At 37.0% G+C, this 17,885-nt stretch overlaps 2 protein-coding genes across 3 annotated transcripts in view; both read left to right on the top strand.

Moving 5' to 3' along the window:
* The first annotated feature begins 4,187 nt into the window (after positions 1–4,187).
* On the top strand, positions 4,188–6,166 carry LOC116723587 (C-X-C chemokine receptor type 4). 2 transcript variants are annotated; one of them, XR_004340009.1, is made up of 3 exons: positions 4,188–4,315; positions 4,547–5,773; positions 5,841–6,166. XR_004340009.1 is itself a non-coding variant. In XM_032568615.1 (2 exons), the coding sequence occupies exons 1-2, from the start codon at positions 4,307–4,309 to the stop codon at positions 5,666–5,668; spliced, it is 1,131 nt and encodes a 376-aa protein (XP_032424506.1). In that variant the 5' UTR covers positions 4,188–4,306; the 3' UTR covers positions 5,669–6,166. The 2 variants fall into 2 exon arrangements, 1 of the variants encoding a protein (XP_032424506.1); XM_032568615.1 differs by having other exon boundaries at positions 4,547–6,166.
* Positions 6,167–10,539: 4,373 nt separating this feature from the next.
* Positions 10,540–17,885, top strand: part of dars1 (aspartyl-tRNA synthetase 1) — a 41,397-nt gene continuing 34,051 nt past the window's right edge. The window contains exons 1-2 of the mRNA XM_032566919.1: positions 10,540–10,686; positions 14,294–14,396. Coding sequence (XP_032422810.1) covers positions 10,664–10,686; positions 14,294–14,396 — 126 coding nt within the window. The 5' untranslated portion in view covers positions 10,540–10,663. The remainder of the gene's footprint in view (positions 10,687–14,293; positions 14,397–17,885) is intronic.

Below are 17,885 nucleotides of genomic sequence, written 5' to 3'. Positions count from 1 at the left end.
CCAGCTACTGAATTCATTCCTTTATGTCTATATTATGTTGTTATTATTATGTTATTATATATCTGTCTAAATTGCTGTACATTCTTATATTAGAAAGTCATAATTGTTTACTTCCACTTCAAATACATACAGAGCTTCTCATTTTCTGTGATTTATGAATTGTAATTTTTTTTACAGCAATCAGTTGGCTCTCAAACTGTCAACACAAGAACCACTGTTAGTATTTGGGGTGACTTTAGTAGTACTCAGGAAGTGTTGGCATCAATTTTTTTGCAAGATTATACTGAGCATATTAACTATCGTAGAGAAAATAAGCACTAACAACAGAGTTTCTGACTTCAAAACCTATATTTGGGAATGACATGAAGTACAACTTAAAAGTGTTTTGGAATACAAAGACTGAAAAACTACTGGCATTTGCTAATTAACGTGGTTGCTGACCAAGCTCTAAACTCAAGCATCTTTTTTCTGAAATCAGTGGCCTCCAATGACCCAAAGTGATTTTTTTTTTACTCCCCCAGACCTGTAGGTGGCGCTAAACGTTGGAGGGTGGAAAAGGGTACAAAAAGCCTCCACTCAAAGTTAATGGTAAACACAACAGGAATGTCGTAATTCATCTCTGTTCTCTTTTCAGTCAAATAGCACAGAGTACACTACACATAACCATGACCTTTCTACTGTAGGCGTTGGTTGAAAAACTTCGGTATTTACCGAGGTGTGATTCAAACCCTGCAAACCACGTTTGAACAGAAAGTGAAAAACACATCTCTGAAGTTTTAGGGGATTTTAGACACAGCATCAGGGGAAACGGAAAGTGTTGAAACTTTCATCAGCCAAATGATTCCAAGTCATATGATGAAGAAATACGACATAAGTCATAGTGAACTGGAGTCTTTAATGTTTGAGGAAACATGTCAACACAGTCAGGAATGTCCAGCTCTTCTAAGGAAAACAAGTTCGAGTTTCATTTGATAGCCTGATTTTTTATTAATCAGCAATAATAACAGCCTTTTCCCCCTGAAACTTCCCCATTTGTATCTGTGAATTTCACACTCAAAAACAGTAAAGAACCGCGGTGAATTTTTCAAGATCCACTGCACCTCTAATAGAGTCAGTTTTCACAGATAAACCTCCCACAAACCATTTATCTGTGACATATGTTTTCAGTGCTGCTCTGTCCGATATGAAAACAATCATGATCTGTCTCTTAAATCTAATCCCCTACCTAAAGCAGATGCGAGTAGATATTTGCAATCTCTCTTTGGGACAAGTGGGATGTATCAGAGGAATCAATGGTGCAGATCAAGTCTCTGGATCTGTCATTGCTCTCATATATCAAAGACTCAAGTAGGATATTCAGTTTCAAACAACCGTCAGCCCTTGTGTGTCAAAGAGAGAAGGGCGGGGAGTTTCGTGTGGCCTCACCGTGCCACCACCACTCTAACAGAACTCCATAGAGCATGAATGCTCAGCACACTGAGTCCCCAAAGCCGTTTTTGAAAGAAACTCACACGTCACTGGGTGTGTGGCACTTTTCACATCCACTGTGGACTCAGACATAACAGCAGTTGAGAAGTGACAGAATGTGGAATCCTCCTGTGATGAAAACTGTCATCAGACATGGCTATGAAGTGGCTTGTAGAGAGGGAATGTATATTTGGAAAGGACCCCAAAAATTGTAACATAAGCCTTCACTTCAGGCAGAGATAACGCATGCTTGAGCCTGCAGAGATGAGGCCTGAGAAGCATTTGTAATCTTTAAATTGCTGTGATTTGCATAAAACTTTCCAAAAAGGGGCTTTGTTGACAGGCTCCACCGTTTGTCTTCAGCTCTTTTTTTAAAAAATGACTGTAGGATTCTTTAAAAACTATGCAAACTTTTTACAAGGTTTGACTTGTAGTTGTGGTAAAGTGATCACATGTGTGCTTTGTGCTTGACTGTATTAACAAAAATAAATAAAATGTCCTGAAAATAAAACTGAGCAGTTTGCTGTATCTGGTCAAATATTGGGATAAAACATGAATATTTGTTTGATTCCCATAAAGTATACAGCTCTGGAAAAAATTAAGGAACTACTTAAATGATCAGTTTCTCTGATTTTAATTTTTACAGGTATATGTCTGAGTAAAATGAACATTGTTCTTTTATTATATGAACTACTGACAACTTTTCTCTGAAATTCCAGGCAAAATTTTTTTATTTATTTGCAGAAAATGAGAAATGGTCAAAGTAACAAAAAACATGCAGTGCTTTCAGACCTCAAATAAAACAAGATTATATTCATTTAGAAACAACAATATTAATGTTTTAACTCAGGAAAAGTTCAGAAATCAATATTTGGTTTAATAATCAGGAGGTTTTTGTCAACCCCATAATTATTTTCCAGAGCTCTTTGTTCTGTACCTCAGTAAATTTACCAAATATTATTTCAACTGAAAGTTGCCCCCAATTTAGCCTATAAAGATAAAGGTAAAGATTTAAACAAATGTCAGCGTAAAACATAGAGGGATAAGGAAAGACTTACAGAATTATGCACAGTATGGTTAATAGCAAGTTACTCTCTTCATTCTTTATTCACTATAAAATTTCAAACTAATTAGAAATGCAACATGCTTATGTCCAAATATGATTACTTAGCCAAAATATCAATTTCACCTTAAAATGGGAAATTGTTTTGCAAAAGATCACAGAACACTCTTAAGATAACTTTAGAGGAAATAATTAATTTGATATGCTTGTATCTTTATATGATGCCATCTAGTTTAGAGGATTCTGGTGACAAAGCCAGACTACTACGTATGTTTCAAATGTTTCCCAAGTGATTACATGATCTGCTAAGGTGTTAAACTTAAACATGCGGCTTTTAATTAATATGCAGTGTTGGGTTTATTGTCGGTGATCTTCCTGTTTTCAGTAGTCTGTGTGTGGCTTAGGTGAGACACAGTAACATTGTGGGAAAAGGAGCAGGTATTGGTACTTTTGACAGTATAGGCAGGTGCTAAGTTCTCTTGGAAAAATAAAATCTGCAATGATGCTGGTCAGCAGAGAGAAGCATAAAGTTTCCCAACAATTACTGACTTGGTTTGGACCTGGATTTGATTAAACACAGAGCACAAAAACAAAGGATGACACAGCTCCACAAGAAATCATCTCTGGAAACAGGACCTCAAGCAACTTGGATTCTCAACTTCTTCACTCTTCCTTTAAACTTTCAAACTTTGAATTATAAAGAATACATTTACTGGACAACAGTGTGGTTTATTTTTCTCCTTAACCCAAGTAAGATGCTTTTAATGTTATCCATTTCTAAAAAGTGGCATAACAAAAGAAATGCAGTTGCATTAATTGTCCTGGATTCAGTGAAGCAGTGACTAAAGCTGCTAATGAAATCTTTCTAAGTTACCTCATGCACCTTTTTATCCTACTTTTTCCTTCCAGTCAATGTTCAATATTCTTGAATACAACACTGTGAAGAGTTAGTCTCTTTAGTAATCATCCTTTACAGCTATAGAATAGAATAAAATAGAATAATACATAGTTGTGATAAATATGCAGTGAAAAACTTTGCAGGTATACACAAATAGTAAAAGAAAATCCTACATTTATATGTTCATGTAGAAATATGTTCTGTACAAAACTATGGAGGTTTGTGCAAGGAACAGTGGGAATTCAAAGAAAATATCTGGTTTGTTGGGAGTCGTACTGGGAAAGAAAGTCGTATGGGAGGAAAGCTCTTTGATTTTGTGGCTTGTCCTCCATGTTGGGGGTGTAAGTTACTGTCTGCTGACAAAGTTCCCCTCATCAGCCTCCCCCACAATTGCAAGTAACATAACATAAGAGCAAAAAAACATCAAATATAGGATAAGTTAACCTTCAAATATTAATAATTTAGTTTTCTTATTTTAATTACATTTTTCATTTATTTCCTTTTTTTAATTTTAGATCTTGAACCCCTTCTGCTTTTTTTTTTTTTTTTTTGGTCTAGCAACGCCCCTGTCTGGGGCCGTTATTGTAATGCTTTAACGTCTTTTTTCGCAGACAGAGAAGTCTCACATGTTCCGCCTTCACTACATGCGGAGTGTTTTCGGGTTTTATAGTGAAGCTGTTTTTGGAGACCCGGTGTGCAGCTCAGCCCCGCCTCCCCATCCTCCTCCTCCCCGGGGAGGCGGAGTTGGGGGGGCCGGCTGACTGTTCCTACTTAATGGGGTTGGTCCGCTTACAGAAAGCCACATCTAATCACCTCGCTGAACGCGCAAACACACGTTCCCTGTTGCCAAAACTTTTCTTGATCGACGAAAGCTAAACATGGAAGAGGTGAGTCTTGTTGTTTTCCTTAACTGACGGAAAGGTTGTTTCCCTTTTTGCTGCAAAGTGATTCCTATATTAATTAGAGTTAAAACGTGATTTACAGCTATTTAAAGTTTTTTTTTTTTACTTCCTTTTATTCTTAAGAGCAGTTAAAGTTAAGACGGATGTTGTGGTTAGAAACCTAGTTTGTAAACAATTTTATTTTTTTAAAACTGAAATTTTTTATTTTCCTTTTAGGACGACTATACTGAGTATTCTGATAACAACACCTACAACATCTCCGAGGAGTTTGCAGAGTTTGAGCTAAACATCCCGGAGCCATGTGGTCAGTTACTCAGCAGCAAGTTCAACAAGATCTTCCTCCCAACGGTTTTTGGAATAATATTCATCCTCGGGATTGTCGGCAATGGACTGGTCATTGCCGTCATGGGCTACCAGAAGAAGGTCAAAACGATGACAGACAAGTACCGGGTCCACCTCTCTGTGGCTGACCTCCTGTTCGTCCTCACGCTGCCCTTCTGGGCCGTGGACGCAGCCAAGACGTGGTACTTTGGAGGCTTCCTCTGCGTTTCGGTGCACGTGATCTACACGCTGAACCTGTACAGCAGCGTCCTGATCCTGGCCTTCATCAGCTTGGACAGGTACTTGGCGATTGTCCATGCCACCAACAGCCAGGCCAAAAGGAAGCTGCTGGCCAACAGGGTGATCTATGTTGCAGTGTGGCTTCCGGCTGCCATCCTGACTGTGCCTGACCTGGTGTTTGCCCGAGTCCAGGATGTAAACTCCTCCAACTACTGGTTTGCGGAGGACAGCATGGAGAGTGCCGATTCCAGAACTATCTGTCAGCGCATCTACCCTAGGGAAAGCAGTCTGATTTGGACGGTGGTTTTTCGCTTCCAGCACATCCTGGTGGGCTTCGTCCTGCCCGGACTGGTCATCCTCGTCTGCTACTGCATCATTATCTCCAAGCTCTCCCAAGGCGCCAAGGGCCAGGTGCTGAAGAGGAAAGCTCTGAAGACCACAGTGATCCTCATCATTTGCTTCTTCGGATGCTGGCTGCCCTACTGCACCGGCATCTTTTTGGACACGCTTATAATGCTGGACGTCGTGCGCACGTCTTGTGAGCTGCAGCAGGCGGTGGAGACGTGGATCTCCATCACCGAAGCATTGGCCTACTTCCACTGCTGCCTTAACCCCATCCTCTATGCCTTTCTGGGGGTGAAGTTCAACAACACCGCCAGGAGCACGCTCACAAATAGCAGCAAATCAAGCCAGAAAGTGACTCTCATGGCCAAAAAGCGCGGGCAGATTTCTTCTGTGTCCACAGAATCCGAGTCTTCCAGCGTTTTATCGAGTTAACCGGCTATTATTGTTGGGAGTTCTTGACTTTACACTCTCAGGAGAGACTACAAAGAAAAAGCTTTATTTTAAAGAACTTACTACATTTTGTACACATGTAAAAAAAAAAAAAAGAAGAGGTTTTTTGTATACGTGATTGTTTGTTTGAGTTTGCAGTTGTATGTGTCTTGTTACATTTGTTTCCCAATTGTTCATCTTCTGAAGTAGGATTGTGTTCTGGTCAGAACTTATTTCCCATTCAAGATCCATTATCTGTATTATCCCCACAGACTGTGATACTCCACTATGGATCTTATTGTTTTCCTCCACTGGTAGCTGCTTTTGCAAACCTTGTACATAGTTCTGTTTGTAGCATCATTTTTGTGTGTGTGCCGCACGTAAGTTAAATAAATGAAAGCTATAATTTATTGCTGTCGTTACACTGGGCTTATGCTTGATTTAAGAATGTTGTTTTTGTACTTGTTTTTTACTGTAAAAATAAAAGTGTCTTGTACTTTCCATGACTGTTGTGTGATGAGGGGGTTTTACCAACCCTCCCCTGTGGGGAGTTTGTGGGTGAGTAGTGGTGTGGGGGGTAGAAAGTCTCCTAACAAATGTCACCACCTGAACTGGCCTGAAGTGCAGAAGGACTGCACAGACAGACCCTGTAATTGCAGGAACATCTGTGCATTTTACATCTTAACCAGACAGTGACACAAAAGCAAAAGAAACCTCTTGGAATTAGCATCCATATGGCTCCTAAACAAAGCAATTAGCATGTTAAGTTTTCCTTCTGACTTATTTTCTTTCTTTTCCAATTTGCAAGATATACTGCCTTCTTTATGTTTGGCTTGTAAACAAGCAATATTCTCATTCAACTCATCGAAAGGGTCATCGGGTCAGCTTAACCATTAAATGGATCACAAAAACTGAAATAAATGTATTCAGTAGATGCAAATAGACAGGCATTGTCTCTCATGAGGGGTTTTGTGATATATCATTTGCATGAATTTGCTGCAACAAGATAATAGCAACATTTGACCTTAAAATGGCTTGTTTTTAGACTTTTATCCACATTAATCTCTTTTAACTAAGATATAGTATGTTATACATGTAATCAGCGCTGAACTAGTGACAAAGACTGATGTTCAAGTTGGGAGACCAAAGGAAGCGGACAACAATTGATGTCAAGGAGAATGAAGCCATCAAATGCCCTTTATACAATACCACAGCCCTGCCATTCACTCTAAACTCCCATGGAGATACATTTCCATATCTTTACGTGGAGAGGACAAAAGTGTGAAGTGCTTCCATTAAGTCAAAGTGTTAATGCCTGTTTTGGTGCAGTGAACCAGTTTAAAACAAGAGGAGCTATTTAAAGTTGGGAATATAGCCAAATGAGCCTCATTTAGCATAAGACCTCATCCTGTGCAGGGAGATCTCTTCTCTTCAGTTGCATTTATGCTTAGACGAGAGAAAGTTTAACTTCCAGCCTGGAAAAAAAAGCACAGCTTTTACAGTTTAAATTAATACAGCAACTGCTGTGGGGGGAATAAATCTCACAAAAGTATTCATGTCCCTTAAATTATTTCATATTTTGTTCTGTTACGACAAACTTTAGTGTGTCTACAATTAAAAATCTGAAAAGTTTGGCATGTATTTTTATTCATCTCATCTTAGTCAACCACCTTCTGCTTTAAGTACTGCTGTAAGTTTTGCAGTGTGTCCTCAGCATGAGTCCAATGTTCAACTTAGGACTCAACTTAGGACATTCAAAGTACTACAGACCATAAAACAGAGTGGTGGTGGTGGTAACAAACTGGGTTTATATTAACAAGAAAGAAGAGATAAGAGTTCTTTTCACAACTTGAAACAATCCATATAGTGGACCCAAAAAGAATACAAAAGAAGATTCTCTTTTCACATGAGACCAAAGTAGAACCTCATGCTAGAGGTGTTTGTCCTCAGCATGGAGAGAGAGTTGCAAGGGGTTAATAAGAAGACATAAGGATCTACAGATCAATCCTGAAGGAAAACTCGATATAAGCTGCAAAAGACTTTAAACTGAGTCAGAGGTTCACTTTCTAACAGCAAAACAACCCCCCAAAATACATCCAGATTTATTATAAAATGGTGTAGATGAAAGGATGTTCATGTGTTAGAATGGCCCAGTCAAAGCATAAACCCTAAAGATCAATTGAGAGGATGTGCAAGACTTTGATACTGATATTCATGGATCCTCTCCCATCTAATCTTGCTGAGCTTGAGCTTTTCCAAAGAAGAGTGAACAAAAGTGAATGATTAACTCAAGAGAGCTGAATACAAATGCACACAACACATTTTTTACTTTCATTTCAGAGTCTTCCTGACACATTTTGCATTGTATTCAATTTAGGGGCATCAGAATAAAAAGGACTTACTATGGACTCCTCGCTTTTAAACATTTGATTAATAAAAGCATTATCTATTTCCTGTTGCTTCACAAATATGTCCAACCTAGTGTTGGTCTGTCACATAAAATCCAAATAAAACGCACTGAAGCTTGTCTTTAAAATTGTAATTGACTACAATGATAAAAGTAAGGAGATGAATGGGTTCTGCTTCTCTACAAACTGACTTTGGTCCCCAAAGCTTAAATTTTAGATAGGCAGTCTTGTTAGGAATTCACATCTTGGGTGCAAGAATGTTCCCTTCCATTCATTATTAAAGCTTTCATTCTCTCTGTGCAAAGACAAACTACAATATTCAACATCACACACCTCTAGCGCCTCCTTCACAGGAGCGGTTTAGGAAGTTTCTACCTTCTGTAATGTAAAAAAAAGTTTCAAGAGTAAATGGAGAAAACTGATGTTCAATTTGAATGTTTTAAACTTACATTTGATGAGTTAAAACACACTCATTCAAATATTTCCCTGCTGGAAGGTCAGTATCCTGGGTTAAAGGCTAAAGTTGTTGGAGAGAGCAGGAAATTGCTCCCACTGGTGATTCATTATCTCTACACCTCCACATCTCAAGCTTTAAACTTGGATTCCTTAAAATTATTCAGCCTTACTTAACTGTTAATGTTGGGCACTGTAAAATCAAAAAAGGTGTAGCTTAGCAGACACCGGCTTAAAAGAACAACTAATAGCTTGAGCTCCTTTTGTGCAGTGACACGCTTCGCAAAGGTTCCACTGTTTTAGGGAGGAAAGTGAATGACAGGAAGCCTGTTTCCTGCATCAGGAGCTCCTGTGGCCAGCAGCCTGAGAAAAGCTTTGAAGACACCCCCGCTGAATTCAAACCACCGTCACTCGCTGTGCCAGTCCGCTCCTGCAAAGGTTACTGGATACCTGTGTGCACTTAGAGCACTCAAGCAAAGGTGTGAATGTGCAGTTGAATATTACACTTGCTGTGAGAGTAAAGCAGCCCCCTCATGCTAATTACCTGCTGCTAGTTGTTTCTATGACCTGTATTTCATGTGGACTAATTTATCTAGGTCATATAATTAAATGTAGTTAAAAAGTGTTTTACATGGTACTAAAAGTCTTTCAAAATGATCACTGCTGCATGTGACATAAGTATGTTTTCTGAAGTCTCTGAAGTCAATAATTAACTGTGGCATCAGTGTAAAAGGTGAAAAACAATCTGTGAAGTCTAACCCCCAGCCCACAAAACAGAAGAAAAACGCCACGATAAGACCACCAGCCAACCACAAATGCAATGCTGCAGTTCCTCATGCCTCATATACAGTAGATTGGGCAAAGATTTATCACTAAGGTTCAAATGATAGCAGGTGTATTTTCTTTAGACATACCATGTTTTTAAATTGATTTTTCTTAAAAATACTTCAAAGAAAAGGAGGCACTTTTCATAGTTGTTTATGTTCAAAAAAGTCCCTTATGAGTTTTTGGATTGGAATGTATTTAGATGATTTGAAGTGGGCTGCGTTGCACTAGGCCAGTCACATCCATTGAACTTTACATTTACATATTACAGCAGTACTTTATCTGGATTTTAGCAGATAGATTGAGACAAAGTAGCACATATGCCTGCCAAGGGAGTTATTTGCCTCATCATGAAGATGGAAGCTGCTCAAACCGACTCGGAAGCAAGATGGAGATAAATACATGACAATAAGAAATTAAAACTTGTTAGATACATAAAAAAATAAAAAACTGGGACAAGGGTTCATCTTTTTGTAGGTCAAAATACAGTATATTCACGTTTAAGACTAGGATGACCTAGGCAAAGTCCAGAATTACATTACAACTGAGAAAATGATGCAACACCTGATAATGGATGTTCATGGATGGTCTGCATCTAATCTGTATGAACCTGACTTATTCTACAAAAAATAATGACAAAATAACATTTTATATAAACAAAAACAACAAACAAACAAAAAGAATGCTTCATTTTCTGTATAGCGCAATCGTATTCACTAATTGTGTTGGTCCTTAATACAAATAGGTTTGTTGTAATACTCCTTGATAGGAGGAAATCCTATAAACTGGATGGCTTCATGCAATCAGCTAGACTTTCTTAGACAAATGCCTTTTTATTTTTTGGCCTATTACTACTTTATATTAAACTTAACCTAAATAAATTGTGTTGTATTTGGAACTGAATTTGACCTGATTCTTACAATTTATTAGAGTACCTTGGAATGAACTGGATAGATATGAACTGAATTTAAATCAAAATAGGTTCCGCAAATCTGGGCATTAGATGATTTCATTTCTGTAATTTAGTTTGATGGTATAATTATTTGTTGCTTTGAAGTTCTGCACAGCCTGAGGAAATTACTCCAGACGCATTTCCCTACAGATGTTTGATGTATTTTGTCTGCTCCGGACAAACACTAATAAGGCGGAACTACAGTCTGTGACTCGTTTCCAGCCGGAACTGTGCTCGGTCAAAACAGCTCCTTCCTTCCTGGTCCCGTCCATGCTGTGAACAGCTGATGCGGTTTTTCTTCCCCTAACAAGCAGTTGTAAAAAAAAAAATTATCCCAACTTTCCAAGAATAAAACTGGAGATGACGAAAGAAGAAGCAAATGGGTAAGAGCGCTGTGAAAGTAGCGTTTGTTGTAGCACAGCTCTCAGAGCGGCGTTTTGATTTCATCCAGGTGCTAACACGGCTAGCAGCTAACTTGCAACAAATTGCATCAGCAATCAGTTTCATTTCAGTTTGACAAAGTTTAATTTAGCAACTTATTGAAATTAACGGAAGACCACAAACAACAAAGCACGGAAAACAGCAAGATAACTACATGCCACGGTTTAGATACGTAAGCAGGATATTTTCCTGTCAGAAACTATTGAAAGTTGATATGACCTAACTGGCTGTTTTCAACACAAAGTTCATAATTGTGCTGAAGCCTGATGGTTTTTAAAAAATTAAAAACAATATAAAGTATTTACAATTTGTGACAATCTTTGGCCATTCAGCAGCAAAATTTACACTTTTATTACAAGAAACGACTGTTGATTCTAATTACTCCGTTTTCCAATAAAACTTTTCTTAGCTTTAAACATTTAGAAAGGAATCTCGTAAAACTTGTTCATCATGTGCTTTTTAATTGTACCATATACAACACGCACTGTTATCTAATTATGACAACAATAGTGGTCATAGTTACTCCCAATTTTCTCACTATGTATTGTTATTTTATTTTATTTTTTTACATAATCAAGGTTTCCACCACCTTGCTTGAGGTGACATGAAGGATGCATTACTGGTAATGAACGTTTTATGGCTTGTCACCAGAAATTTGATAGATATTTCATCTAGGCAGGGTTTTTTTTCTCGATTATATTTCTGGTGATTTGAGATTCAAGACTTTGGAGCTTTGTGAAAAAGCTGAAAAACTCAATTGAATTCAACTTAGTGTATGTAGGTTAAAAATCCCAAATATATCATAATTTTGATAAGATTGAATTGCTATTTATTTCTCAGGAATTTTAAAAGCATATATTACATTAGTGATTTTTTTTTTTAAAACTTGACCTTGCAGACCATTAGGGATTTAGAAAAAGCAAGCATGGACCAAATATTTAAAATGTGATCTTTGCTGAACCTCTGGTGACTGAAAACAGGCCTGATTAAAATTCTTTACACTTTTTTTCTTGTTTATATATTAAAGTACTTACGTATTGTAGAAAGTACAAAAGTATTTTTGATCAGTTATTGAGATGGTTCAATCTGAAATTTAATTTCATTTTGATGCATTAGATTATAAAAGTACAAAACATTGAACTTCTATTGAGCAGCTCCTTTTGTGGTCACCCAAACATGTAAGAATGCCGTTCAAACTCAACTGCAGTCGCTCAGATGAAGACTCTAAAATTAAAATGTTTTACTCTAAAGTAAACTTTTAGATTTAACTTCATTTTATAGGAAATGGCTCTCATTTTGTTTGACTTAGGCTTTGTGAACTTTGCTCAAAAATTTATGTCATTTTGTTTCATATTTAATCACATAAAACACGTTTTATTGTTGTTTTATGTGGTTATCTTAGAAATGTTTACTATTTTACAGCAGAAGAGGTATTTTGTTTGGGGACTGAAGCTGTTGGATCCTGGATATGTTTACATAGTTATTTTTAATTTTGTTGAGCTGTCATTTGTTTAATAGTTGAGTCTTTCTGTAAGCACAATATGAATCTTCAGAATCAGATAATTTCTTCAGAATCAAAACAACAATAAAACAACATTTTAGATGGTTGCATACCACTACTGCTGTATCAGAACCATTACGTATCACAGATATCCATATACTGAAGATTAGTTTCAGGTTTTATAGAGGGAGAACTTGGGCTGTTGGCTTTGCTTTAAAGCAGTGGTATCAATGGCACATTAGACAATAGAGGAAGTAGAACCGGGATCTGATTCCTCCCTTGGAAGTCATAATATGTTGCTGTTTTTGACTTTTGTTTGGGCTTTATTGCTATTCATAGCTATCCTCTGCTCCCTGTTATTTCCTGATCTCACAGGCTTCCTTCAGGTCGAAACTCCTGGTGTTTTGGGAAACCAAGCAGCTGCTATTGATGCACCTGCAGATTTAGAAAAATAATTATGAGTTAATAGACAAGTCCAAAGTTCAAACTGTTTGTGATCTGCTGCTTTATAGTGGCTTAATTTTTTACTGAATTTTGTTCTTAAATCTAAAATACCAACTAGAAAGATTATTAGGCTATTATTCAGAAAAAATCATTTACACACTTTCAAAAACTAAATAGAAAATTCAAAACTAGGAGACAGAGAGAAATTATTCCAAAGCATGATTATCAATAACCCCAGAATTGTATCATATTTTACAGCATATTTGATTAGGATTCTATGCTATATTCTTTTTTTTTGTGAGCTTTGAGTTGATTCTCCTCTTGAAGAAGTGCTGCTGGAATCTGGTGAAATGGTTCTCCACCCACTGCATCAGCAGAATCTATAGTTTAATTCAAACAGTGAGATGGGACCAAAACTGCATTAATGTCTGATTGTTTCATAGTTGTTACAGTTTAAAAACCACTTACTGCCAGTCCAAACTGTGTGCAAACATATAAGAATATATTCTTTTGTTGTTTTCTTTGCACAGCTGACGTAAAAACTCTTAAGCTGATGAGGAACAAATGCAGCTTCTGTCATGATTGCTCTTTTACTTTGCCTTTTGCTGCGACACATCATCCAAATCAAGCCGAACTCTGGAGCACATCAGCAGACGCCCTCTCTCGGTCTCTGCTGTTTATCCGACCAAAAGGAGCAGCGGCGTGTTAACACGAAGAGACAAAAGGATCGTTTTATCGTAACCAAAGTGTGTTGGCCCCATCTCTATATAATAATTTATGATGCTTTTATGGCCATTGGCCTCTGAAAATTTATTAAAATCAGTTTTATCTCTGAAGAAAATCCAGAGAACTTTAATAAATAAAGCCTTCGAGATGAGCGTTGAAACATCATCTACAGCATGTTTGCTCCATTCGGACAATCAACACAATCTAAATCAACAGTTCTGTGAAGTTGTGATAGCTTTAATTCATATGTCAGAACATAAACACTGTGCAATATTCAAATTTATTTCTACAGTAGTTTCTGGAAAAGGTTCCTGCCCTTGAAATGCACCTTCAAAATCTTCAAAGCACCTGAACAAAAACATCTCTACATGTGTTAAAAGACAGATGCTCTGTATTTGTGTACATTTGTGGTAATTTTGGCTACTCCTGTCACAAATGTCACAATTTGTTAGCCTGTTTATACTATAAAATGTAGGTACATTTCACATCCCTAAGAGCTCAAGTAAAGAGTTTTTAATCTGGTAAATAAAGACACCTTTATGTTATCATAATGGGATAATCTGTGTTCTCTACAAACAGTTACAGAGTTAGAGATTGTCAGTCTATCTCAGAGCTGGAATGTTTATCTACCTAATCTTACTTTCTGATATCTCAATCTTAACTGCTCTCCAAGCTCTCTCCGACCCATTCATCTCAACTCCAGCTGTTTTGTTTGGAAGAACAATAGGATTAAAGGGAGTTCAGACGTTAAAGCTGGAGGTGGTGATGGCTCAGAATTAATTTTCCCAGGCGCTCAACTACTTCCTCGTGGGATGCAGGAGAAATAGGAGGTGGAAGTTGACTTTCATGTTTATGTTGTGTCTTTCTTCCTGTTTCAGTGCAACGGAGGAGGAGCAGCAGGCTCAGTCAAAGAAAGCCCTAAAGAAACAGCAGAAGGAAGCAGAGAAAGCTGCTAAGAAGGCTGAGAAACAGGCCAAGCTGGTCAGTGTTGTTGTTGCATTTTTTTTCAGTTTTGATGTTTCACATCCGCCAAAAATCTTACAGCTGTGGAAGATGTGACGTGTTGTTCTGGTGGGCATTGTTGGCCCAACAGGGTTGGTGAGCCAACAGGGGGTTGAACTCTATTGTTCAAGTATTCCTGTCATTTCTGCCATGTTTATGTCCACGCGTAGTGTTGTTTTCTTATTGAATCATCCCCACATCCTACACAGTAATGCTCATATTTACTAAAGCACTTTTGCATTTATGACAGATGGATTATGGAGATATTTTTGGATCATTTTAATCAGATAACTAACAATAAGAACAGTTTCTGCAAAGTACATAGATTTTTTTTTACACATTTCTGTAACATGCTGAGGAACAATTTCTTTGCCAACTTAAAAAGCCAAGATGGACTAAATATTTATCAAACTTAAGGTTTAGATTGTATGAAATGAATTGCACATCCCTGACGGTTGTATTTCGTATTATTCAAACTAAGGTCTATTTCCTGTAGGTAAAAATGAAGCAAAACAAAATTACATAAAAACACCAACAGTTTAGGATCTACTCCTACAGCTGAGAGATGTTTTTATTAAATAGAAATTCTTGTTCAAAATATTATACAACTGATTAAAACTAACTTATCAACATTGTACTTGGTGGTTTCTCTGTAGTTTATAGAATTGATTAAATGTTTCAAATACATATTCACACATTTATCAGCTCAGAACCGCCTTAGCAAAACAAGCAGAGTTATCGTGGCCTAATTGTAGTCTGGATGTTGTTGTGCCATGTCTTTGTGAACAGGTCTGAGTCTATTGACTTGTGAATCTCATTGTTTCGTTTCTCATCTCGGCTAACGGGGGTTTTCTGACAACCTGAAAGACATCATCATGCTTCTGGAGGTGGTGGCTTATCTGCCCTCTCTGGTCACTCCAAAACCGAATTAGATACAAAAGTTACTGTGTTCTGGGTATGTTGGAGATGTTTTGGAAAAACAAAGGATTTTTTTTACAGGAACTCTATGCAGAAATAAGTCAAAAATAACAAACTGTGCAATGTAGCAAACATTTCTTTCAATTGAACTCTGATAAGGTTGTTGGGCTTCATCCAAACTTGATTGGTCTTCACCTTCACCTGCAGGTCAGGGAATAATACTGTCCTCATCACAAAGGATTGTTTGGAGTGCAATTGTTCCTGGCTTATGTAGTCCAAGTACTATGACCTCACATTTTACGTGGAAGTGTCATTTTTAGCCAGTTGGACATCAGCAGAGGCCACATTAGGAAGTGTTGGAAGCAGGGATGAAAACGAGAGGAAAAAACAAAATTGGCATACATTACAACTGTTAATACTATTGCAATATTTATCAATATTATCATCAATGCAATAGTTATTCTTTTAATATTGTACAGCCGTAGGCCTGAGCAACTTTTCAGAGGAAGATTTTAGGAGACGTCATTTAAACTTCTGACGTTTTCAACACGTCCATCTTATTGAATAATAAGATTTCAGGGTGAAACACATTAATCACTATTAAAATTGAAATAATTTAAAAAGCTTTATTACTAAAATTCTAAATGAAAAAAAACTTTCATAAAAAATACAGTTTTTCAAACTCTAGAAGAGTTTGTCTTGTAAACTGTCAGTTGATGGTTCAAACTCCTACTCTGTCTCAGTCATTGTGTCCTTCACTTTTATCAGTTTCTGTTGTTGCTACAGTGTAGCTTACCTCCATCAGCATGTGAATGGATAAAAGAATATCAGTAGTGTGATAGGCTTTGTAGTCCTCTGGACTAGATAAAATACTATACAAATACAGGTCATTTACTTAATATGTATTCACAAACATTCAGACAAACTAGTTTCATGGTCAGGAATCAGAATGATATCAGTGCAGAATAAGAAAGTGTCTGGCCAGCTGTAAGAGAATCATGAAAGGTACTGACAGAAAACTGTAAAATGTGTGTAAAAAGTCATATGTAAATGTTCGTTGTGATGTAAACAGACCTTATGTCCAGTCACTTATGGACTTGTCTACAGAATACAAATATCCTGGCTCCTTATCTGACGTTGACATGCATTTCCTTCTATCAAAGGTCTCTTATAACTTCATAAATTATAATACTCACCTTTGGTGGCTTTTCTCTTTTATATACTTCTAAGCATCAAGATGGAGGATTTGTAAGATTTATCCTGTCCCCCTTTTGCCATACAGGAGATGGGATTTTTGCTGCTACTGAAGTTTCAACAAAGAGACCATAAACTTCACTTTTTTATATACACACCTTCTGCAGCCACACACTGCTGCATTCACTGATCAAAGCTTCCCTTTAAGTCCTTTTTCATTAGTTTTCTCAAACGTTCTGTCGATTTTTTGACATCAAATTTGGTTTTCTTGACTACAAATGTGATTTTTATTTAAAGGTTGACTGCTTGATTAAGTTAAAAGGCAATGCTGTGCAATTTAGTTCATCAGCATTTTTAAGAAAACTCATTCATTTTTCATATAATTATTCCTCATCTTTTTTTCTTTTGACTCCCTTCCTCCAAATATTTCAGAATTGTATGTGTGTTGCTTTGAATTATTGTCTTATATTAAAAGATAAAGGGAAACAAACATGAAAGGAGGAATATGCTGAAAAATGTAACTTTCTCTTTGACTGCCTCAAACACGCAGGCATGTTTCTTTCTTTTGGATCTCTGTGGGTTTGAAAATAACTCATTCAGTGAGGAGTTTATATTAGCTGAAGAAAAGCACTCTACTGCTCAGGTTCGATAAAACTTAGTCTTCTTTAAATTCTCCCAATATTTCACCTTTGAAATATTCTACTCTAGCAGTTTCTTGGTTGAATTTTGATTTTTTTTCCAGGTGGTTTTTCTGCTTTCTGTTCCTTTTCTGCTTTCACAAATGTCACCTGAAGTTACAAATAGATGCTGTACACTTAGTATGAACTGGAACTATATTTTTAAATAAATACAAAAGTAGACTGAGAACAGATTTGTGTTTCAGAAAATCTGGGATTGCAAACAGTTCAAGAGCCTTGTAAAATTAATTCAACAGATAAGTCATAGAGAAGTTACAACATTATGGTCCAAACGGTTTATAACCCGCCTGGCTGGCTGCTATCTTACTCCAGTGTTTGTATTTGATCAATGTTGTCTTAGTAACCTATTTTATTTTAACGTACAACTAGCAATGAGATAACGCAAGAAAAATGAATCATTACCAATTACCTCAGGGCAAACTGCAGACAGGAAAAATGTAAATATTTGAGAACACTTGAGGTCCTACAACCTGTTCCTTGATTGCTTTATTTGCTATGTGCTGTCGTGAAATGCCTGGTGGGTTATTTTATCATTCCTTCATGGTTATTTAGCTTAATTTACAGTCTGTCAATTCTTTGCATAGCAGAAGAAAAAAAAATATTCAGTTATTATCCTTAAAATCAGACTGAAAGGCAGGCAATGAAATAGAACCTAATT

This window comes from Xiphophorus hellerii, chromosome 7, assembly GCF_003331165.1.
Source record: "Xiphophorus hellerii strain 12219 chromosome 7, Xiphophorus_hellerii-4.1, whole genome shotgun sequence".
Taxonomy (NCBI): domain Eukaryota; kingdom Metazoa; phylum Chordata; class Actinopteri; order Cyprinodontiformes; family Poeciliidae; genus Xiphophorus; species Xiphophorus hellerii.
Note: the sequence above shows the minus strand (reverse complement) of the source record. Positions and strands in the feature narration are given on the sequence as shown.